Raw genomic sequence first — 24,249 nt, 5'->3', positions numbered from 1 at the left:
GTAAGCCAACAAGAATTCCCTTGGTGCTCACGTATCATCCTACAAACAAAACAGTGGCCAACATTAAAACTTAAACCCTTCAGAATCCTCCAGGACGATGGAGAGACCACATCCCTTTATAAGGATTCTTCACTAATCTCCTACAGATGACACACAAACATCAAAGACGTGCTCTTCTCAAAAGTGAGATAAATGACCACTCAGATAATAACTGTGCTACTGTAGTCTGCAACCACTCTGGATGTGCTAAATGTCCTAACACAACAACTAAAATAACCAGCATGAAAGGATCGATTGCTATCACCCATTTCTCCTCATGCATTACTGCAGGAGTTGTCTATTGTATCTCTTACAAGAGATGAATCAGCTTTACGTTGGAGAAACCATTATTTAGTTGAACATCTTTGGACCATCAGAATTAAGGATTTGTCATTCCACTCGACCGGCATTTATATGTTAATGGACACTGCATTACTGACATGTCTGTTTGCATTGCCAGTTGTTGCTATGGCAGCAATAAAGTTATTAAACTCAAAGAAAAAGAACTATTCTGCACTCCCTGAACTTGAGAACCCCATGAAATTAATGATACGCTTTAAACATCTGCTTTTTCTAATATAAACTTGTTTCACCTCCTAGAACTTAATAACAACTGTGCTTGCTTAGCTGATGAAGCGCCTCTATTCAAAGCGCAGTTTCTCTGGAAACCTTGTGTACTTCTCTGCAATTTTGAATGCGGCTACGTTTTTTTTTTTACAACAGGATATATAGAGTACTGTAAAAACAGCCACCATTAGCTTTGCAATAGTATAATGACTATATATAATTATTTCTGTCAACACAGAACAAACAGAAAATATAGGAAATATGTACACATAATTTTTAAAAACACAATTTTCATAACAAAATGGCTTCTACGGGCAAAAGATGATATTTAGTGTGACCACCCTTGCACATCTTGAAATCTTTTGGAGAGACAATTTTCTGGTATATTCCACCTGATTTCTTTCAGCACTTCCCAGAGTTCTTCTTTAGATGTAGGCTTTTCCTGCTATTGCTCAAGTGTAAGAGCAGGTCACTAAACACTTGCCACTGTAGCCTATACAAGCTGTTTTTTAATACAGCAAACACATTTCCTGTATTTTCTGGTTGTATTTTAATAAAGAGATGGAAAAAATTATATATGGTCATTACCATTGCTAAAACAACAAATATAATGGTGGCCTAAGGCTTTTGCACAGTATAGTAAAAATGTGTGTGTGTGTGTGTGTGTGTGTGTGTGTGTGTATATATATATATATATATATATATATATATATATATATATATATATATATATATACACAAAGAACATTCCAGTAGCAATTTACCTGCACAGATAATGAAGGACCTCTGTCCAAAACCTTGTGTATTTCACTACAATTTTGAATATAGGTTATACATACATAAAGCAGATGAAGGACCTTTGTCCAAACTAAATTGTCCTGTTTCTCTGATGTGTGTGTGTGACCACATGTGTTTTAATAAATGAATTTTAATATGAATTTTAATAAATGAATGGAAATGAAATAACATAGCTTATTCACTTTTTTTCAGTGTACATTAAGTATGTACTGTACATAGTGAGCAATAGCCATTAAGCTCCACTAATGTGACTCTTCTCTCAGGAGATATACGATGTAAGCAAATCTTGTACACTCACCTTTGAGCAGTATGACCCAGAATCCCTGGTTGAGGTTTCTGTCCTGAATATTTTGCTCCCGCTCCAGCACAACCCCAAGCGGGGGTGTGTGGATTCATGGATTTGTGATGTCCCAGCACTGTGGCAGGGAGTACTGGGGCTTTCATCCTCAATCTGATGATGCTGAAGAAAGCAGACAGTGATCAGACAGCTCTGCGGCGGCACGTCCCCTGTGTCGGGAACGGAGGGGCCGAAGCAGAGCCGCAGACGGCTGGAGACGCCCACCATGACACAGAGAAGAGCAGCAGACAGGAGACACGGTGGGCTAGTGCTCCACTGTGGAGTAGTAGATAGATGTGACATGGTCAAAATGCAGTTAGGTGGTGCAAGCAAATATGAAAAAATAGATTTGCTGATACATTCTCTTGTTTGTAATGGGGAGGGTGATCATCAGTAATAAAGTTAGAGCTTGATCTGTAAGAATAAAAAGGGGTCATGAGACATGCATTTGTGATTAATAGGTGTTTATTATAGACCCATACAAATTATTTTTTGTTTTAGGTATGAATGTATTAAAATAGGCAAGCATCTCAGGTAAGGTTTTCAGGATACTAGTATACATTTGAACCTCAGCAAAGATTTTGGGGCGTGCAGGTTCAACATTTCTTAACTTATCAATCAGGAGTAACAGCTTGTAGCTTCTCATGGTATGAATGATAATCATTGAAATTCTCTAGAGATTAAGTCATCTCTGAATATTAGGTCATGTCTAGCACAGGCGCCGTGACTGGAACTAGACTTACATATTGCGAAGCCTGAAACGGACCCTTCCTCCATTCGCTGCTTTTCTCATTCTCAGTCTCTCACTCCCTTTCCTCTTTCTTTCTTTCCTTCTGTTGTGGTGTTTTAAACACATTTCGCATTATCTAGAGCGTCTGAGATTATGTAATGCACAGTTATGTCTAGGTGCAATTCCACAATCCATCATTCTTCTTAAACCATATCTCTAGCTCCTTCTGAAGAATACTACAGCTCCTGCACTTTCAGCCCTCTTTACCTGACAAATAAAATCTTTGTAATTTTTTTACTTATTAAATGTATTAGTAGAGTGAGACTGAGAGAGGGGGATGAAGAGAGAAGAACCAGAGTTACTACAGCTCAGCCCTAGTAATGGTGCCAGCTACCACAAATGTGCAGTGCCGCCCCCCAGGGAAATGGAGGCTGGGAGAACGAAAAGCGTAATTAAAAAGAGGGGGCCTGACCGGGGCTATCGGGAAGCAGCAGCGCTACAGTGTTCCTGTATGCTGAGCTGGGTGGAGAAAGAGGCCCTGCTGTAGCGCACTCTGGGTGGAGAAGGAGGCACTGATGTAGCGCACTCTGGGTGGAGAAGGAGGCACTGATGTAGCGCACTCTGGGTGGAGAAGGAGGCACTGATGTAGCGCACTCTGGGTGGAGAAGGAGGCACTGATGTAGCGCACTCTGGGTGGAAGTGATTGATCGCCCTTCTGCACAAATGTTTCCAGCATAAATTGTGCACACAGGCTGCAAGACGGCGATGGGAGGGCCGATGGCACATGAATCACACGTTAAAATGGAATCCAATAAACGGGAAGGGATGATGGGAAATCTTAGTTTGTCCCACAGGCTCTTCATTCCATGCTCCAATACTGCATGAAACAACTAGTGCAGGATCGCAGAAGCCTGCGGTTTTTTCTCCTCCGAGAAAAATTCCGGGACAGGAATATGGGTGTGGTGGGAGCAGAGCCTCGGCCAGGCACACAAGGCTTAGATTCCTGTCCCTGCCCCTGCATACCTGGCGATGATGGACGTGTGTGTCCATGACATCCTTGGAGGTGAATTACATGGTCGTAACAGACTGTTCCCATATCTCATGGACTGGCATGAAAGAAGGGTAGGAAATAGTGCATCTCACATTAACCATGTGGAGTGTAGAACTCTTCTTGGATTTTGTAATTAAGATCTATAGTTCTCTGTATATTTCTGTATATTAATCGATATGAATTAATTCTACTTTCACAGATATTTACACATGCATTAAATATGCCATCATAACCCATATGATGCATGATCTCAGACCTCCCCACTCCCCTACAGGACTTGGCTATGGTGTAGAGCACAGTACTGTGGCACGGGCACATCTATAGCTGTCCCTGCTCGTCATGTGACCCCAAAGCCTCCTTTAGAGGGACTCCAAAGTGTCCTCATCTCAGTATAACCATGCTCTCTCCGTGCTTCACTTTGTACATTGTGAGCAGTCATTGACACAGAATGTCAGCAACTAGTTAAATGCATTATGTGAGGTGTAATCTTTAAATGGCTGTTTTCTCTCTTTCGCCCTGTTCCTTATTTATTGGCTCATCTTGTTCTTTGGAACGAACCTGGTTTATTAATATGTAAAGTGCAACTTGGTCATTTGCTTTTGGTGGAACAGGCAGAAATGGCCTGGGACCTACTTTGGGACAGACCACGGGACATGTGCATGCAAGAATGCCATGAGGGATTCCTGCAGCACTGATTTACACAGCTGGAGGATGCTGGTTTCAGCTAGAACGTGCCGTGTCCTTTCCAAACAACTTTGGAATGACTTGTCCTTCTTTCCCGCTGCAAAGAATATAACCTGTTCAACCTTATTACAGCCACCCTCTTTTAATTACTCTGATTTATTTTTAAGGACACATGACCATTCCACTGCCTGTAAAATACAGCCAAACTTGCTTAAAATTTACAACTGATATCATTGTGGATGTTGTTGTTTACTCTTTGAGACTACACATCAGTGTGCAACATTTATCTTAACGTGCTTCATGAAAACACTCCTTGATTCTACTCATACGATACTTTTATTTTAAAGCTTCTTAAGATGTTCTTAAGATAGTGCCAACTACTGTGACACAGTCAACAATGCCATCTCACCAAGGTTTTTTACAGGGCCTTGTCAGACCTGTCATGGCTCTAGTGTGAAGGATATTGACCACCTTAGACATCAGGCCATACTTGGACATTGGACACCTCCAATGTGGATGGTAGATTATCCTAATATAAAACAATATGGAATAACTTCAGTATTAATGCATCTTTTGGCAAGCTGAGTTGGTATTTTGGTCCTCTATTTGTCTTAATGTAATGTATTGAGCATATACAAGTTTAGTGTACAGTAATGTACACCAGATAAGTATACCCGCCTTTTCTAAGTCTTACTTCATTTTAGTGTAATGGTTTGCTTTAGTATAGAATACATACCTAGAAGTTGTACTATATGATTTAGAGAAATTTTCTATTCATCACTATTAATTAATATTAATAGGAAAAATACACAAAAGTGGATGTTAAAACATATATGAGTTGTATCTCAAATCAATATGAAATCTGTATTAGTTCTATTGGCGTATAAATTACTCTAGCCCTGTATATGTTCATGATATGTGAGGACGATAATTTGCCTTTATTTACAACATGCACACCAGTGAGAGTGAGAATATGTCAGCAGTCATAACCTGAGAGTAGCATCTGTGAAGTGTGATTTAATCAGCTAGCCAGTGAGTCCCACAAGAATAAAGATCTTTACACTACAGTGTCTTACACAAATTGAGAGGGAGGGGTGCCCTAGTTCCAAAAGAGTAGAGGGACAAACACCAGTGTCATACTTAGATTTTAAAAAGAAAAATCTCTGCTGGGAGTCTGTGTGCAGATCACATCAATCAGGAAAAAAAATGTGGAAAGTGCCATATGTTGTGGGCTGATTTTACTAGTTCATCTTTATGCAGTTTTCTAGCGCTGTTTGTGCTGCAACCTCACACTAACTGTCAGAGCTGTGCTAGTGGATAATTAAAGCTCTCCTGTGCGCTCTCTCTCTCTCTCGCTCACTCTCCTCTGTTTCATTTGGCTGTGTTGGACCTAATCCCATTGGACAGGGAGTACTTTGTTACTGATGAAGGTTTGTCGTCCGGCGTTTTTTATTGGCTGACCAATGGTGCGTAGCATATACATTTATCAGGAACAATTGGTTATCCAGCCAGGGGTGTCCACCCCACCTGCCAGTTGGGTTAGAGAGAGAGGAAAAGAGGTGAGAGAGAGATGGTGGAGGTAGGGATCCCAGTGCAAACAAGCAACAAATTACAGATGACATCAAAGAAAATCACTGACTTAAATTTACTGTGTCAGGGTTCTGATCCCAAGCAGTCTAATTGGGGACTGCCTGCCAGACACAAATTTTCAGTGTAATGGCTCAATAACAAGCCTTTTTTATTGTCTGTTTGTAACTAGATCTCTCAAATGCACTCACATATCCATCTGGAAATTCAACTTTAGTTTAGTGTTGTGAACTCAGTGTTTGGTAATAGTGGTAGATATTGAACTCTTCCGGTTTTCTGGCTTTAATCCAGTCTCTGAGAACAGCTAATACTGTAAAAAAAAAAACTACATTTCATCTACAGTAATATATAGAGTGATAATGTAAAGAATGCATTAAACAATTCATTCATTCATTCATTCATTCATTCATTCATTCATATGCATTTAAATAACCAAAGTAGTTGAGGAAACACCACAATTTAAATGTAATAATATAATTATAGTATTAAATTGTGAGACTGTATTTATTTATTATTATTTTGTATCATATATATCATGTTTTTTATGTTAAATCTCCCCCAAACACACAGACATTAATCACCATATGAATTGAAAAACTGTCAAACCAAAAGAGATTTGGAACCAAAAGAGATTTAGAAATATATTTTATTTTGGATAAAGAGGTCAGTAACAGACACAGTAGAATTGTGTGACTTCCTGAATCATTTTGGATTGTGTAATGAAGAACAGGGAGGTGAAAAACATCAACTTCATCCATGATTTCTTTCTAATCTGCGGGTGATATTAAATGTACATGCCAGTATGATTATTCTACTGTCTCTTTCCTCCTAGTAAACACTGACAATCAAAAATCATCCAAACACATTATGAGAGAGACAGATAGAAATAGTGGAACATTGACAGAAAGGCAGATTAGGTGCCCTGAGATGACAGTCTCTAAATTTTGTGTGAAATACATTTTTTGTAGATGAACCTCCTTCTCTTGGAATTCAAAATAGAGATGTGCAGTCTGAATACATGAAGTGGGTTTTTCTTCAGAGGATCATTCACAAGGATCTGAGAAGCAGGAAGCTTCTACGTACTCTGCCAGTGATAGGTGACCACACTGCAGTGCTTGACTGCATTGTAAGCAGACAAATTTCATAGCTGCTGGCTCAGTGCATGAAATATACCAGCTTTGGATTTTTTTTGTCTTTTTCTGTTTGTTTGCAAAGCTTTGAAGAAACAGTGTGAAACCTGATCTGGCCTGGGAACACGTGTCTCCCTTTCAGTGAGTTTAAAAGCCAGACAGAAAGGGCAGTGGGGAATGGGAAACAACACTTTTCTTTTCATCAATGTTACTATATGATGCTGGCTTTTTACGATTAAAGACGCAAATAAATGAGCTGGGTCAAACCTAAGGTCAAATTTGAGGGTTTGAATACTTCTCTAAGGTGACTGGTTTGGTGACTGGCCATTGCAGAGTTTGGGTTGTGCCTTCCTTTACATGCTGAGTTACCACTGATACTGTTAAAGTGCAGCAGACAGTGCACAGGCAGGGAATGATCTCAACTCGAGTTGTGATCATTTAAACTAGCAAATAAAATGGCAACAGGAAATGTACCTGCACCTTCTTTATTTGCTAGATCTGGCTGGGAAGGATTTTATAAGCGAAAAATCAAAGATGAATAAAAAGTACTCATGACACGGCACCTGCCAGTAGCTGAGACATATGACATTATGTAAGAATATCAGTAAATATTTCTGTTATGGTGATCTAATCTCCAGAATGTATTGTAGACTTAGTGTAGAATAGGAAAGCAAATAATTTATTTTACATCTGAGAGATTAATTATTTAGGGATTATTGTTACGGTTTCCTAAAAAGTCCTATATAGGTGGAGTATAAATAGTCACATGACTGTATGTATGTGGAGTATAAATAGTCAAATAACTGTGCATATGACAAGTTTTCAGTGATATCTTGAAATCAAAATCAACCTCCACTGACCATAAAAAGTCATTACAATTTATTTTCACTCTATAGACTGCCTTGAACCTTCATATTGCTCCTGTGTCTACCATAATACCAATTATCATTTTCTCCTTTTTTTTAATTAACATTTAAAGGAACACTCTGCTTATTGTATGTTTGACTCCTACAGATACCTAGAATTTAGTTGTGTCTATGTTAGAGCACAAACGTAGCACACAATACTAAACATTTCCTAATATAATTAGAACATACACCAACAAAAAAGTATTTTTGATGGTTGTTTATATACTGCTGGATTTATCTTCACCAGTATGTAAAAATGTCTAACAAATTTGTATTTATTTTAATGTGCATTCACTTCCAAGTGCATTGTAATATTTGATGTAATTCAATTAGTTGCATATTGTTACTACGGTTGTATGATGTGAGCAGTAAACTATAATAACATGCTTTTAATTGAAAAATCAGGATTTAAAATAAATTAATAATCTGTAAATAAGCAAAAAGGCTTGATGAACATTTAACATTTCTGATTATAATAAAGGTGTGCTTGTCAAAAGGAAAGAAAGAAATAAGTAGTTTGTGCATTGCAGAGTTTCATCCTGTAGTCAAAAGAATCTAAGAAAGGTTTGTGCAGGAACTCGAGCACACGTCTTATGAAATGACACCTCAGCGCCACCATATGCGTTCTCATCTGTGAGAGCCTGGATTTAATTCACACTACTTCATTCCATTTACATTTACACAGATGTCTCTACACTTGAGTAAAAATGGAAAGGACTGGAGGCTTGGTTGCTTAGAAAAAGGACAGTGTAGTGCTATCCAGTGTAAGCTTGCAAGGCTCTTTAGATCAGAATTAGGATAAAGTTACACTAAGAACTCCCAAAGAGTACCTGCAGGGGTTTAGACATAGCTATTAGACTGATTTTCTTTTCCTTTAACATTTGACACAGTTGCTCAGTAGACAGTCTCTGGAATAAATGAGCCTGTTTAATCTCTGAAATTCTGTCATATTTTAGGCACCTGCAAATTTCAGATGAAATTGCTGGAATTCCTGAGGATTTTGTTTGCATCTTAAAAGAAATGGCATTTCAGGAAGTTTAATATCACTCTTGGGCAGATCAAAAGATAACAAGTGTTTTGAAAGAATGTAGTCAGTAGTGTTTGTCAGTAATTAGGATTTGTCAGTGTCAGGAGCCACAGGATCATCTGGCTGTGTGCGGGGGTGGTGTCCTGTGTCTCTATTGATCTGTCCATGTTAAGCATCCTACATTGTGCCTCACAGATATGAATTGAAATCTGATGCAGAGAAACAAGTAGCACGGATAGCATTAAATATATTTAACCGAGCCTCGCAACACTCACATGATGTAAAATGCATCACAGCATGCATAATTGCATTCATACATAAACCAATCATTTTAAACCATGAAAATACCAGGATGAATATTGCAGAAATCTACTAGGGAGAGAGAGAGGGAGAGAGAGAGAGAGAGGGAGAGAGAGAGAGAGAGAGAGAGAGAGAGAGACTGCAGTACATGACCCATGTACAGTTATTTTCACATTTGGCAGGGGGGTTTGAGTTTATTAAAGCTTTTTTTCTTTGTTCCCATACACAATGAAATTCTCTCTGCTCTGTTCAGTGACATCTTCCTTCAGCTCGCTTCCCAGTTTATCAGAAAAGTCTGCAAGAATCTCACAGATTCAAGATCAGTGTGCAGTCTTGGAATGTTGGTCATAAGACTGAAGAGGGGAGCAGAGACAGAGGACTCGAGTATTGCACTGCGCTGTCCGGCCAAACAGGCATCATGCGTTTTCTGTCCTTTTGGATAGTCCTGCTATGGTTTCTGAGTGTTGGCAGCTGTGGTGGTCCCCTCTGAGGTGCCGAGCGACACGGCCGTGTCCGGCTCCTCTGTGCTGAGGCAGACCCTGCAGAATCATCCCGGCAGCTGCTGCAGTGAGCCCAGCCCCACGTCATCCTGGACGCTCGTTTTGCAAGCTGCAAGCCACAGTGTGGCTACAGTGTTCATCACTTTTACTTGATCCTTTCTGTTTGTGTTTTGTTTTTCCTCCTGACCTTCAGGAAGGGCAGGCAGTGGCGCCCACAGCTAGAGCCACTGCTCTGTGCTCTTTCTCTAGCAGCAGATAGGAACACCAGCGGGAAAGACCAAGTCCCAAGCAAATGCAGTGTAGGCCCAAACTTTCTTGACAGCATTCAAATACTCTCTAATATACTCTCTTAAACATGCATCTCTTTACTTGACTTTAGAATTCTGAAAATCATACACAAAACAGGCCTGAAGATGAGAAAACAAAGAATGCAAAATGTTTCAAATAGGCTTAATTAAATCTTTAGTATCTCTGGGCACAATTATGGATAGTGTTTGGAATAAATGTAAAAAAAAAAAAAAAAAAAAATTCAGTGAAATATTTTCATAACCTATACTGACAGTTAATGCAGCACTTTTTTCTCAGCCAAGGCCTTAAAAAGACTGCACGCGCCTGAGAAGCATGCAAGGTCATAGGGAGCACGAGGTGCTCCTGAGTTGCACAAAAGCCTTGGGTCTCAAAACGGCACTGGTTTGCATTCCTTCGGTTTTTATTTGGAAGAAAATAGTTTTGTTCTGATTTGCCTGGGTTACACAGACTCAGTGAAAAATGTAGCACCAGAGCAGCTTCTCATTGTCCATGTTTTTGCTTGTTATAAAATTATATTTGTGCCATCGTAATTGAGCTAATTTTAATATGGTGAATAAAGAGATTACTGTACGTATATAAAAAGACCAGCATTTTATTTCTTTTCCGGTCATTTGCAAAGTTAAAAGAGAGAAAATGCTGTATATAATTTTCATTTAAATCACAACGAATACAGTTAAAGCAAACCTGTGCGCCGTTTAGCATAATCCAAGCAAGGAATACGTTTTCATAATGTATATAATTATCATTATTAGAGATTGTTATATGTATACATATATATTTTATGTACAAGTATGGCACTTAATTACACGAAAGCAATAAAAGAGTTCACAGATGAAAGCAGTGGGCGCTTTGGTGTGTTTGAAATGAAGGACGTCACAGACCTAAGCGGCTGCAGCAAATCCACCCGACAATGGTTTGCAGGTTAGCGATGAAATGGTGACATACGTTAAGGTCAGTGGTACAACATAGGCAACAAAAGAGGTTTATTGTATTAATCTGTTCTTAATCTAGGGTGATCCACAGCCTAGATACCATCATAGGCTAGATTAAATTGCGATCAAGATTCTCCTTCAGTCAACCGCTGTGCGTTGTGTTGCTAAATATGATGGTGTGAAAAAATCGGTGGAAAATCGTTTAAAAACACCGTTAAAAGCCCATCGAGACGCAGTTGGCTCCCGGTGTTAACTTTTTTTTTTAGTGCAAAACGTATTTACTCTCTTCAAGTACGATTGAGATCACAAGAGTAAATACGTGAACACATCAATATGCTCTCTTCGTGTAGCGCTTTTGTGCTACAAGCGTCGCTAAAAAGTTGCATCAGTGCAAGTAATAAATCGGTTGACAAACGTGCCATCCATCCTTGTCGCTTAAGTCCTTTAAAAGACTATCAAATAAAAATCTAACCACTCTTTTAGCTGATGAAACGTTAGTGGCGAATGGAATCGTCCATCTTATTGTTAGATCTTTATACATAGCATATATTCATTCAGAGTTGTCTCCTCAGTTACACATAGGCAGAGTCACTCGACTGAGTGCGACCGAAATTAGGCACACTCATACGGGGCAAGTCTTTATTTCTGATCTCATAAATTGACTTCCTCCTGGCCTGCACTCCTCTTACGGCCGTTTTGATTTTCCTCCATCCCAAATGGTTAAGTTCGGCCAAATTCAGCACCACACAAAAACCACTGACCGCAAACATGAAGACGAGAAAAACCGTTTTCTCTGTGGGTCTGGAGACATAACACTCAACCTCTTTTATGCACGGGTATCGATCACACTCATACACTGCGGGGACATTGAATCCGTACAGGAAATACTGACCCACCAAAAACCCGATTTCCAGAACGTTTCTGAAAACAACTTGAATGATGTAAAATCTCGAGATGCCCTCTTGTCGCCTCATTTTGGACTTTGGAGGCTTCGTGTTCGCATTGGGAATCTCTTTGACTTCCAAACAGTCGGGCTCGGCTTCTTTTGTCGAATTTTCTGTGTTCTGAAGTACTCCGTTTACAATTGTGTTTTTTATCTTTTTGCTGTCCTCGCGTTTCAGTGGATCTTGATCCTTATTATCCACTGTAAGATACACAGTGGAATACCGTCGGTCCCTTTTTGCTGACTGATGAACAGAGTAAGTGATAAAGCAAAGACTCGGCGTGCAAACCATTATTATTTGAAATACCCAATATCTGATGTGCGAGATCGGAAATGCTTTGTCGTAACAAGCTTGGTTACAGCCCGGTTGTAACGCGTTACAGATAAACATGGTTTGTTCATCATCATAAACTGTCTCTCCAACTATGGCTACAATTAGAATCCGGAAGATCACCACCACAGTTAGTAGGATCCTAAAAACAAGCACAAAAGGGAACGTATAAATGTTTGACCTTTTACAATGTATTAAATCAGTTTCATTTATTTAAATGAAAACGAGCTCATTCAAGAAACACTGAGCTCGCGAATGTTTGGGAGCTGTCCAGTGCTGAAAGTGAAGCGCTCTCGCTGATGTGTGCCTGAACGCGAGGTATATGGCGCACGGATGCATTCTATTCTTTACACATCCGCATAACTAAAATAATTTTTATTCAATTATGAATTCAGTAAATGTGTGCGCACGTGTTTCTGAGAACAGATTTGATTTGTACTTCTCTCTTTTTCTTTCCAAAATGAGTGAAGCAGGCGTTATCGCCAGTCTTGACATACATACGAATGAAAAACTCCTACACTCTAAAAACCTAAGTGTGAAATTAAAAATGTATTCACAGTCACAGACAAATATGATGGACTTTTGTCTTACCTTCCTATCATAGTAGAGTGCTGCTGGACAGCAGCTTCCAAGAGCCTCTCGAGTATGGTCCATTCCCCCATGGCTGTTCATTCGGAGACGGGAACACACTGCACGAAATCCACGGGAAAAGGTACTATTTCCTTTTTTTTTTACTCTCCAGAGGGCTCGATTTGATCTGCCACACGCATCGATCGCGAACCTTTTCCCCGCGCTGTGGCAGTAGCAATGCCAAAGCAGAACGCGGCGATCCCACGTTTACTTATCTTCGAGTCTGAAGCGCTGATTAATATAAGCCCTCCTATTTCCGATCTTCAGATCAAGTTTATAGGTGGCGCGGAGTCTGGGTGGCGGTAGGTTGGGTTTAATGTCTTGCTCGTGCTAATCCCCCTTAAGTAGTCGCCTCCTGCGTCACGCGCAGACAGGTTTGTGGATATCTGCCAAAAAATGTTATTTGCAATGTTCTCTAGATATCAATGTAACATTTGATGAAACAGAAAAAGCGAGCGGTCTCTGACTGGCACTGGTAGAATTACTGAGTTCGGCACAGCGATGCTGAAACTAAATAAACTCAAGGATGCAGGCTACGTATTCGGGGCTGAGCAGTTATTGTTTAGAAGACAGAAAGCGTCCCGTTTTTCTTGAAGTCAAATACTTGTTGCTATTATGGACACGACTGTCAGCAAAGGAATAAGGCCTTTGCTTCTGCAATCCTCTCACGGATTGTAGTAGTCTAAGTTATTGTTACTGCGACCATTGATAATGCATTTGTTGGGCCACCGCGAGCGACTCATCGCAAATACTACCTGAGATTCTTATCGCTTTACCACTGCCTCTTGTCTAAAAATAGAAGCTTCATCTCTGACCCCGCCCTTCGTTTCCCACCCCCCACTGATATATTCAAGTCTACCACGACGTCCAGATCACATCCACATGAATTTTCATTGGGCTATTTTAGAGAACGAATAAGTATATCAGCTAATGTGATTTGTGATGGTTTTGAAGGTATTAGATTAATTGCCTAACGAGGCCTACTGTAATCATCGAGTGGGGGTACATTTGAAAACATTTATAGAAATCTGGGACACATAAAGGTTTTAATGAACACACATTTACTGTATTTATCACTGAATTTATACAAACGCTATCGACTAGATACTATCTGCATGGGACCAAGTGGAAAACCAATCCAGCAAACCATTTTTATGTGAGGACATTACCATTTCAAGGACAGTATTAAGGGTAGGGATTAAAGCAGCTGTTCACGTGACATTGTTTTCCCCCTGAATTAAAGTCTGAGGTCAATTTGTCATAAGATGGCTTATCCTAGCACAGTTGGATAATCTTTTATAAACTCAAGTTAAGTCTTAAGTTAAGTTTTAACCTCCTAGTGAAGGCATTGCTTAAAAGACTTCAGGTACATTAATCCAGGGATACCTGAAATTTAAATATGTACAAACTGCAAGTTTTCATCCACCTGTTTTTTGTTTATACCCCAAATACCTGCAGGTTTCTTTGCAAGAGACCATTGATTTCATGGAGTAAAACTCCAACCTTCTTGTATATGCAGGACATTATAAATCCATATGTAAAATTTTAATTCAAAATGACATTTATGTCTGTAAATGTTTAGTTACTAAATGATGATGATAACTGCAAATGTAACAGAGACCAAGGTGCTGACTGTAGTAATAAAGATTCATATGGCTTTAAAAAGCAATTTTGAGGAACTTTAGAAGGTGTGATAAAGGCTCAGAGCAGCAACCACACCATATAATAGTATTATATCATACAGTGATTTCTGTATTATGGCATAAGTTCAATTGGATGCAGAATGTGTCTGGGCTGCCTCCCAATGAAAGAGGGCTGTAAGAGAATCTTGGGACAGTGGAATCTCATTTCTGATGGAGATCCCCTAGCCATCAGCCAGCTCATAAATCTTCTCCAGGGAGGAGAATGAGACAGCAGGAGCTGTCTCATTATCCAGGTCCAAGGCCAAAGAGCAAAGCCTCTCCTTAATGTCTCATACAATCTCATGCTCAGCTATGAATGGTTGTGATATTTAAATCCTTTCATGTATAATTTGCCATACTGTAAAAGATATTTTCTGCTGCAGCTATGCATAGTCATCCTGTCCAGACAATGACATGCAACCTGAAGGCACAGTCTCATGATAGTATGACCAAACCCATAACCCTCCTAAATGAGTACACTGTAGGTCACACCATATCCTGAGTCAAGGACTATACTTAAAATAGTATCATAATAGTAAAAACATTAAATGTCTAGTAGTGAGGCTATCTTGCTCGAATTTATCCCAATCGTGGCAAAGCATAACCTGTTGTATATCCAGAAGCATAGAGGGAAACTCCAGCCTGGAGAGTGACATGCATGATTGGGATGTTTAAGTTCTCGAACATGATCTGGGTCGTCTTCTCTCTGTCAGGATTGGGGTTGAGTGAGGCCTTGATGGGCAGAGTGTGGCTCCTCAGGGGCCATACAGACATTGCTATAAAAAGTGTGGTGCCAGACATCCATCATCCCAGCTGATGAGGCCATGCTCAGTCGAATACTTCATTATCTCTCTTGCTCTGAGCCTCATGTAAGGATCGTTTTGCCCCAAAGGGCTTCTCATACAAATCAAATGGAAAACATATGTGGTCAGAGACAATTCAGTTAGGTAAACAAAGATGTGATTTCCAGCTGGTAAAGACTGAAGATTAAAACTTAAGATTTCTCTGAAGTAGCTTAGTTAGGTTTATGGAATGAGTGATTGTTCGAAATCATGGTGCAAATCAGTGAATAAGGCCTACAGCTCACCGTTTATTTAAGAAAATTGTTTTGTTTTGTTTTTTGTGAGATGTGATTGTATTTTGTATTGTACGTCACGTCACTTTTAAAACATGTTTTTTTTTATGCAGTAGCTAAATTTGCTACGTAGTCTTGTTTCTTTCCTATGAAATGTTTAAAAGCACAAACTCTGTATTCGTATTAGCGTTACGCGCAGATATTCACTGGGAATCCTGTTAAACGTTTTGATGCTGTGATCCCAACTAATGTACTCGGCGCACTCAACGGATAAGCAGCGACAAAAGCCTTTACAAAGGACTGCGCTTCCACGCGCAAGTTCTCGGTTTGTGCTCTGATACCCAGCCGGCGGGGGCGGGTTCACTTCATTTAATTAGTCCGAAGGCCACCAGAAGATTCGCCGTAATGAATGGGACGCCATTAGATTACTTTACGCTTGCTAACGTCTTTCATTATAAAACTAGTCTTCAGACGTTTCGTTTGCTTCAATTGTTCAATTCGACACTGGATCCAGATTTTGATTGATGTAGTGTGAATCGGTTTCAGTTTTCCGAAGGCAAATTTATATATATATATCACTGTTATTAAAACACTGCAGGGAAACGAAATTCAATACGTTTTGCGTATTCGGTGATAACATGTAATATGAGTTATTCGGGGAATAAAATTTCCTAATTATTCTTTGATTACAGCATCTAAGTTCCCGTTTTTATACACCAGAATGAAGCTAGTAGGTCTACAAATGCCAGAGTCAAGGGTGGTTAAGAAACGATTTTGAGTAGTCGATGTTACGGTGTCTGTTCTTGTGGCCCTCCTTGCTCGAAAGGTTATTCCAAATTCAGCGTGCTATAGCGTTCAGATATACACAGTGCATTAAAGCTTCACTGTGACATACAGCTGTGTGCGGCATGAAATTAAATCAAACCCCAGGGCCTGTCTGTTATTACTGTCTGTTATACTGTCTATCAGTATGACCTTTAAATAAGCATACGTATCCCAGTGCGTGATTTGACACAGCGTTTGAGTCGATATGAAAAAGATGCTCAATCATCTATAGAAAGTATGAATACATTTCGTCCTTTGCTGAACAGTACCTGTGACTTGCACCATGACGTTTCCAGGACAGAGCATACTGAGTAAAGACATATTTAAACAAACGCATATTTAAACAAACGCCTAAAGCTAGTCATATGACACATAATTGGGCAGAATCTTTTGCATTGGTCCTACTGTGTAATTGTGCTCTGGCCTGACCTACGGGTGTCTGTGGTTTTAATGCAAGGAAGTATTAAATCTGTGAAGGACACAGGGGGTGAGGTTTTATTTATGTAACACATGCTCACACACGTACACAGGAAGTAAATTCCATTTGAAATCAGTAATTGAACTTGGGTGTGTATCACCACTGCCACCCTTCACGGTGGAGATGGAGGCAGCCCTAAGATTCCCTGAGCCAGCATTACACGTGGGTCCTCTCCTTGGCTGGTGCGCAAGGGCCAAATTAGAAAAGCAGCATGAGGTTAATTGGATGCTGCATGTCCCATATCCTTCCTGTGAGTCCATCACATATTAGCGCAGCAAGGCGGCCGGTCCTTTCTCCACCCTTGGTCTCCCACTCGAAAGAAATATCTATAGCCAGGGCCCAGTCTTAGCTCCCGGTCACACATGGCTCCTGCACGTCACACTGGGCCCTCACTGCATCGTCTGCCTTCCACCAGCACTACGTGGGGGGGAGAGTGGTGGTTAAAAAAAGAACAGACTTGAAACTGGGATGACTTTGGCCAAAATAATCTTTGCTTGGAGTATTTGGAAGCAAGAGCTGAGTCTGCACGCATGCCATCGAAGGAAGGCTCACAAGGCGCACCCATAAATATTGAGTTTTGTAAAACAGCCCGAAAGAATCATTGTCACTTACATCATACAGTAGTGACACGGAGAAACTAATGTTAAACAGCCCTTTGAAATGATCATGAAATATTCATGGGTCATATATAAAAGGTTTAATCTACAGCTGCCATGCTGTCTGTATGAGTGCAGCACATGTTTCCAGCATATTCTGGGTGAGTCTAAATGGGGGAGATTTGGAAGCTGGAATGCCATACTTTCAAAATGGATAACATGGCAACGGGTCTGTTAAAGTACAAGAGTATTAATTTAACTATATGTTTTGTGTGTCAGAACAGCCTGAATAATAAAGGAACTGCAGTGCAATGGTCATGCCACACACAAGCCCTTCAATATGTACCTAAAATGAAGGAGTTTTGTTCATTTTGTGTATGGCCCTTCAAACCAGTGCTAAGGAAACTTGGCCATTTTCGTAATCAAAGCAGGCATATGGGTGAATAGAGAATCCTCTTTAAAGGGATGCAAAAGTGAGTGGAGTTGGGACGATAATTCCATGAGATTCTCTTGCACTCCCACCGGTCAGCTTTCTGCCCTCTGCCTCTAGAGGGCAGGAGTGAGTGAAGCTTCAGGAAGCAGTCACCAGGATGACGACCCCACTCCATAGTGCGCTGAAGTAAGTAGCACTGTGTTATGTTGGGAATACTTCTACATGCAAGCAATGTTACTTGTCAACATTCACAGAGATTATATTTAGTCTGGGACAGGGATGCTGAAGTACATTTTTACTAACAGAACATGATAAAAAGAGCTTACGGGGCAATCTAAGAGTCCTTGAGTGGCAACTTTGCTTCTTCTCTCTAGCAGCAGTGAAAGCTTCTCAGGTGACATTTTTTGGGAACTGACTGTTTCCAATAACTTTTTATAGGGCAAAACAGCATTTCAAAACCTCATCATCTAGACAAAAGGTGGGGGATTTTTGTATTATTAGGTATAACAATACACAATAAATCTCAGCAAATATTTTGCCACAGAAACGGAGAATTGAAGTAAATATCTTTCTGGACCATTTACATCCAGTCTTGGATTAATTTCTAGATCAATAGGCCAGTTTCCCACCAGAAGCCTACACCTCGAAATTCCAGTGGTGATGCAATTTAGTCTACACTTAATCCATGTCCAGGAAATGGGTCCCAACAAGAGTTCTATTTTCAAGATTTAATTGGAGATAAAGACATAAAACCTTCCTTAATTTAGATTATTTTAAAATTTCTCTTGGACATAAATATATATGCTTTTATTTTCTGTATATTCAAGGAAGTACAGTCTACAAGAAAGCTGATCTACATCGAAATCTTTGCTTGTATTGGATTATTAGTGTTTTCAGGTTTCATTTTAACATTCTGATCACCATTCAGCTGACTGTTTAAATAAACAAATGAAGTTCAATTTTTGCAAGTCAAATATAAAGCAGGTGGAGCAGGGATGTACAAGAAAGTCAGTACAATAGTAAACTGAAGGACATGAGCAAATTACACAATTAATGCTTTTAAATGCCATCACAGCTTGTTATAAACTTCAAACAATTTCTAAGCTTTTTATAGAAAAAAAAAAGCAATAAAAAGGCTCTTGATGGTGTGCCTCTAGGGTGAGTAGGTGGGCCAGGTGCTCAGCACAGAGGTTTGCCATGCCTCATGTTCTGGGCGCAGGTACGGCCTAGGTTGGCGCCCTCCAGCAGCAGGTCTGAGAGTCGGTCCAGGCCGAGGCAGGCAGTGAGGGGGACGATGAGACCATACAGCCCTCCCAGGAAGATGCTGAGTGGCCAGCCCAACACTAGTAGCACGAGCAGCCAGATGATGGCCCAGAAGCAGGAGCTGCAGCTTGCCATCCTGGAGAATGAAGCAGATGAAGTGTGCTATAGTTGCAAGCTCATCTGTGAGGGCATTCTAGCATCACTTTGTTCCCCTTTACTTCACAAACAGACCAGGACACAAACTCCATCATTTACGCCTAAACTCTCCCTTTTAATTTCACTCACAAATACTCTGGGTGGGCATATGTTTAGTGGACAAGGCTTTCCTTTACTCATTGTGTACTTAGCACATTACATGTGATACAGCCTTTGAATACTGATCCTTCACAATTTTGAGGAACACCGTTTTGTTGTCGTTACATGAAGCAAGGCATTGTGTTCCTTCAGTGAGCTTGTTAAAGACATTGCGTGACTATTGGGCAATTCTGCACATGTGCACTATGTATGTGACAATAAGTTCAGTCTCAGTCTGTCACATTCAAGTTCCAGGGTCTTTAGGATATGGCACCTGGGGAGTTCAAAAGGTGTGATGGTGTCAAACAGAACATTTGGTTCTCTATGCTGGCCTGTTGTAATTCCATTGAGTGTCAACAATTATTGCCCAACCGTTGCTGCCTAGGCCGTATGTGAAGAGTTTCTGGAATTATATGGGGCACATGTGAAACCTTTATACATTACACTGTATCCACAATGAAACTGAACCCTCTGAGACAATTAGTATATACACGTGTCACTATGTCCTGAACCAAGGTGTTAATGCAGGAGGGTCAAAGTTGCAAATCAAAGTGAAAAGAGAAGCACAATAACCATCATCACGTTGCATAAAATCAATGTTGGGAAAGGGTGATTTTCGTCAGTGATGGAACAGACTAGAGAAGTGAAACTGCATGTAGTTAGCCACTGCTGACACAGTGCTGTTTGTTTACACCCACTCAGCGGCAATCTTGTGCTTATCTCGTGTTTCTGGTTTATGTTCATTGTCCTTCCCCCCCCCTCCCGGCAACAGCAAAAGTCCATTTTACGAGTTATTGCTAAACACTGAAAATAATTTAGGGGGGGATTTATTATATATATAAATTTAAAAAAAGTGTGTATATGTATATAACACGCATTATATGCACACACAATATATACACATAAATAACTAAATTAACTTCAACAATGAGTGAATGACAAATACTTAGCTACACTCAAACCCAAAAGACACACGGACATTTACAACACTACCAGCTGGATTAAAAAAAAGGTCAAAGTCCGAGAATATAGAAAGCAGTACAAACCTAGCAGGAGATCCTTCCTGAGTCAAGAAGAAAAATTTGAAGATAACCCGTGTTTGATAAGTGAATAATTTCTGATCTTCAGGATTTCAGGACCCTGTATCCCAGACCGTACATAGAGATGGCTAACTGGATCTGCCCACGTGAAGCCAGCAAATTCCTTCTGGTTATGGTTAATGTCTTAGGAGGTACTGGACAGGCACAGACACGGGAGGGGCAGTGAAGCAGTAACCGTACTACACTATAAGGAAGGAAGACTTCAATGGAAAGTTGCACAATTCACACATTCATATATGACTGCATTCACAACAAAATGACATTGATGGTGAAAATGACAATAATGGTTTGTTAAACTGGCCCAAATAAGGCTCCATGTGGAGCCACGAGAAGGCTCAAATTTCACAAACTGAGAAACAGTATTGCAATTAATCAGTTTTCCAATACTGCTTGATGCAACGTGTGATTGATACTTTTTTTAAAAAGAAAAAAAATTAGAAGACAAGATCAGTGAATACAATGGACTGATTTTACCATTTCATTTTATTACAAAAGATCATTTGCTACAAAAGTTACAAAAGGCAAAATAATCACTCTATATCATCCCATTTCTCAATAGTAATCAGAACGGTAGGAAATTAAAGACAAAACCAATCCTCTCCGGTGGATGGAATGGCAGACTGACCAATCAGAATCACTGCGACTGGGCTAATTCTGAGGCTCCTCCTCCTCCTCACTGTCCCCACTGTCGCTGTCTCTACCTGGGTGTTCAGGCATTTTAGCATGCTCCTCCACCTGCTGCTCCGTCACGCTGGGCTCCTGCTCCATCTTCGCCTCTGCCTCATCACCTGCGTCCTCAGTCTTCTCTGCGTTCTGGCCTTCCTCGGTCCCCTCATCCCGCTCCTCCCCCTCCCGCATATCCACGTCAGGCTCTTCGGCTGCCAGCACCTGGCGAGGTGGGGGCAGGAGCTGCTGCTGCTGCCATACGTGCACAGAAAGGAAAAGAGGCAAACCGCACTCACTGTGGGGAAACACCAGCATCCAGAGGACAGGCACTATACTGAAAATTACGCTCAGTGGGTTTTCACCTTGCAACACTCAACTCTGACCCCGCCCATGCCCCAGATGGAGTGAGGAAGTGAGTGTAGACGGTATATGGAATGGATATGTCTCACAGGCTGAGCGCTCCTGATTTGGGAAGACTAATAGCTGAAAACCATTAACATTTTGCTCCAATGTGGAACTATAAGGCGGGGGGGAGGCACAGTCTCCACAATACAGCACATACAGCACAGCATGCCTTCATTAGCACTAATTTATTCCTCATCTAAAACTTTATGCTTCAGCATGCAGAGCTAAAAGAATTGTTACATCTCACCCAGTTCCAGCTCCATTAAACATTCTAAAAAAAATTATCACTTCTTTAAAAAACAAACAAACAAACAAAAAAACCCAGAGATGAACATATCGGTTTGATCTGATGTCAGGGAGAGCAGAATGCGAGGGAGCCTTACCTGTCTGTACTGCTGGCTGTTCTGTATCATTTGCATGTACATATTGTACACCAGGTTAGCCATCTCAGGCATGCTCTGTATGACTCGATCAGGCTGGTTGGAGCGCTCCTCAGTCTGTGGGGAGACACAGGGAGAGAGCGCGAGACACGCAGTGCTCCTTTACTCTCATTTTCCTTCCAGAAATTCACATGAAATTGAACAGCCTGTCTGTGTAGTGTCTGATGAGTGCACACTGCAGAAGAGGGACAGGAGGACACATCAAGAGCAGTGCATTCGCTTCACTGACAGAGGAAGAGAAGGAAGAGAGATCTTCCCACTGAAACAAATCCACTCAAAGACTGTTGCAGCACAACCTCCTGACACAGCATAGAGGCCACCTAAATGCATTTATTCCATTTATAATGTTTTCTTTCCAGTCGTATTTAAAATGCAAAGGACAGTGCATCAATGCCCCCACCCCCAATGCCACGTTCACCCGCAGCTTGGTAACGGCCATCCCACAGTGGCCAGCTCACGCCGATCTTCACCTCTCAACAGTGGTTTTCACCTTCAGACATTCAGGAGAGTGTAGTTTTAAAGCACACCTCTTATCCAGGAGCTGCACATGTGCCAAGGGATGTTTAAGACAGGCTGGGTGAAGAACAAAAGGTGTTCACAGTGCTGAGCTAATCCAGCCTGCTTGTGCTATGGAGCAGTGTGCCAGAGAAATTAACTGCTCCTGTAATTAAATGTTCTCAAACAACTCGTCGGGGTCGGCTTCATTTTCACTGTTAATTGCTGCAGCCAATGCACATGCATGTCCGTGTGTCTGGGCGTGTGGATACTCACCGAGGCGTAGTACTCGTGAGGGCGAATATGCAGCTGCAGCGGCCGGGCGGTGAGCTGGTTGAAGGCTGGCGTCAGCTCAAAGCAGTTCTGGAAGAGGGAGACCCGGGCGAAGATATACAGGCCCAGACGGGCTCTGGACATGGCCACCACCAAGCGACGAACGTCCCTGTACGCATGCGGAAGAGAGGACAGAGAGAAGAGAAAGGTAAAAGTCAGGAAAGGTGGTGATGGAGAGGAAGAGAGAGAGAGAAGAAATGCAGAGCATAACAGAGCAGGTATTTTTCTATCCATGCAGAGGAATTAAAAGACGAGCTGGCCAGGGATACACAGTCTCTCCTAGTAATAAAAGCTAGTTAAATTAAAGATGTTTTACAGTCTGGACTGAGAATCCCCATGGACATCCCCTTTAATGAAGGTAATCCAGTTCATTTAAAAAGCCTGATAAGACTTGTGCCAAAATTATTTTAACCACTTACAGTCCACACAGCAGTCTGCTCTCCTGTACATGTTCTTGGGCTCTGCAGCCCCTTGCGCCCACGCGCACACACACAAGCACGCCCAAAGTACTACTACCCTTACTATATGAGAGGACAGGATTATCACTGCAAATTTCCGACTCATCTGTGTGTGTGTCCATGTCTGTCTATAAAATAAAAAACACAAATCACTGTAATACAATTCGATGCTGTCTATCAATGAAAGGTAAGGATGCCGTCAATAAAAAGCTTCCATTGGCCAGGGGGGAAAAAAAAAAAACACAACCAAAAACTAAAAGGTGCCGAAAATGGTATTTACTAATTTGCTTAGCTGTTAAACGGCTTGCGTTGGAGTGTATGAGTGTATACAGGGTCTCCTCTGCAGGACTCTTCTGAGTCACTTATTTGTATCTTACCAGGTCAGCGGCGCAGCAAGACACTCTGTGGTGAAACGCAACACTAGCATTAATGCACGAGCACACGGTGCCTCTGTGTCTGGACAGAGGCTGCTGCCAAACCACTTCAGCATGAGTCACTGCTTCCCCCATCATTCAGAGGCCAGTGGAGAAAAGGGCAACTCATTATGAATGGAGCTGGGGCAGGTGCAGTTGTACGGGATTAGCACTGCGCTGCCTGCTTGATGATAACAAGATGTCTCACAATGCTAATGAGCTTCATAGCCACAACAGCTCCCTGCCGAGAAAAGAAAAAAAAAAAAAAAAAAAAAAAAGGAAAAAAAGCCAAACAGACCTCTCGTACGGTTTGACTGCTGCACGGCTATGAAATGACTACATCTACTCAAGACATCTTCACCAAGTCCAAGCTAAATGGAGTGCAGTGGAAATCATTTGGCAGCTGGAACCCTGCGTCTTGGACTGAATTAGGCCACAGAGTGTTTGGATGGACAAAGTGGAGCCCCATTTACACCCCAAGATGGCAGTC

At 41.0% G+C, this 24,249-nt stretch overlaps 2 protein-coding genes and 1 pseudogene across 6 annotated transcripts in view; all 3 read right to left on the bottom strand.

Annotated features, from left to right (window-relative positions):
• Positions 1-6,421: 6,421 nt before the first annotated feature.
• LOC113572635 (gap junction protein delta 2b) lies at positions 6,422-13,425 on the bottom strand. The gene is made up of 2 exons (XM_027002368.3): positions 12,765-13,425; positions 6,422-12,315 (listed from the first exon to the last, which is right to left on the bottom strand). Exons 1-2 carry the CDS (start codon positions 12,833-12,835, stop codon positions 11,472-11,474), a joined length of 915 nt encoding a protein of 304 aa, XP_026858169.1. The 5' UTR covers positions 12,836-13,425; the 3' UTR covers positions 6,422-11,471.
• Positions 13,426-14,667: 1,242 nt separating this feature from the next.
• Positions 14,668-15,330, bottom strand: LOC113572659 (actin, alpha cardiac muscle-like; annotated as a pseudogene).
• Positions 15,331-21,014: 5,684 nt separating this feature from the next.
• aqr (aquarius intron-binding spliceosomal factor) overlaps positions 21,015-24,249 on the bottom strand; it is a 37,492-nt gene continuing 34,257 nt past the window's right edge. For 4 of the 5 annotated variants that reach the window (XM_027002385.3, XM_027002387.3, XM_081721363.1 and 1 more), the window contains 3 exons: positions 22,832-22,997; positions 22,004-22,117; positions 21,015-21,467 (listed from right to left, as the gene is read on the bottom strand). In XM_027002385.3, the coding sequence (XP_026858186.2) occupies positions 21,198-21,467; positions 22,004-22,117; positions 22,832-22,997 (550 nt within the window). In that variant the 3' untranslated portion in view covers positions 21,015-21,197. The remainder of the gene's footprint in view (positions 21,468-22,003; positions 22,118-22,831; positions 22,998-24,249) is intronic. The other variant, XM_081721364.1, reaches the window with a different exon arrangement.

The sequence above is a fragment of the Electrophorus electricus genome, chromosome 10 (genome assembly GCF_041902795.1).
Source record: "Electrophorus electricus isolate QZ-2024a chromosome 10, ASM4190279v1, whole genome shotgun sequence".
NCBI lineage: Eukaryota > Metazoa > Chordata > Actinopteri > Gymnotiformes > Gymnotidae > Electrophorus > Electrophorus electricus.
The sequence above is the reverse complement of the archived record's forward strand: the minus strand, read 5'-3'. Positions and strand labels throughout refer to the sequence as shown.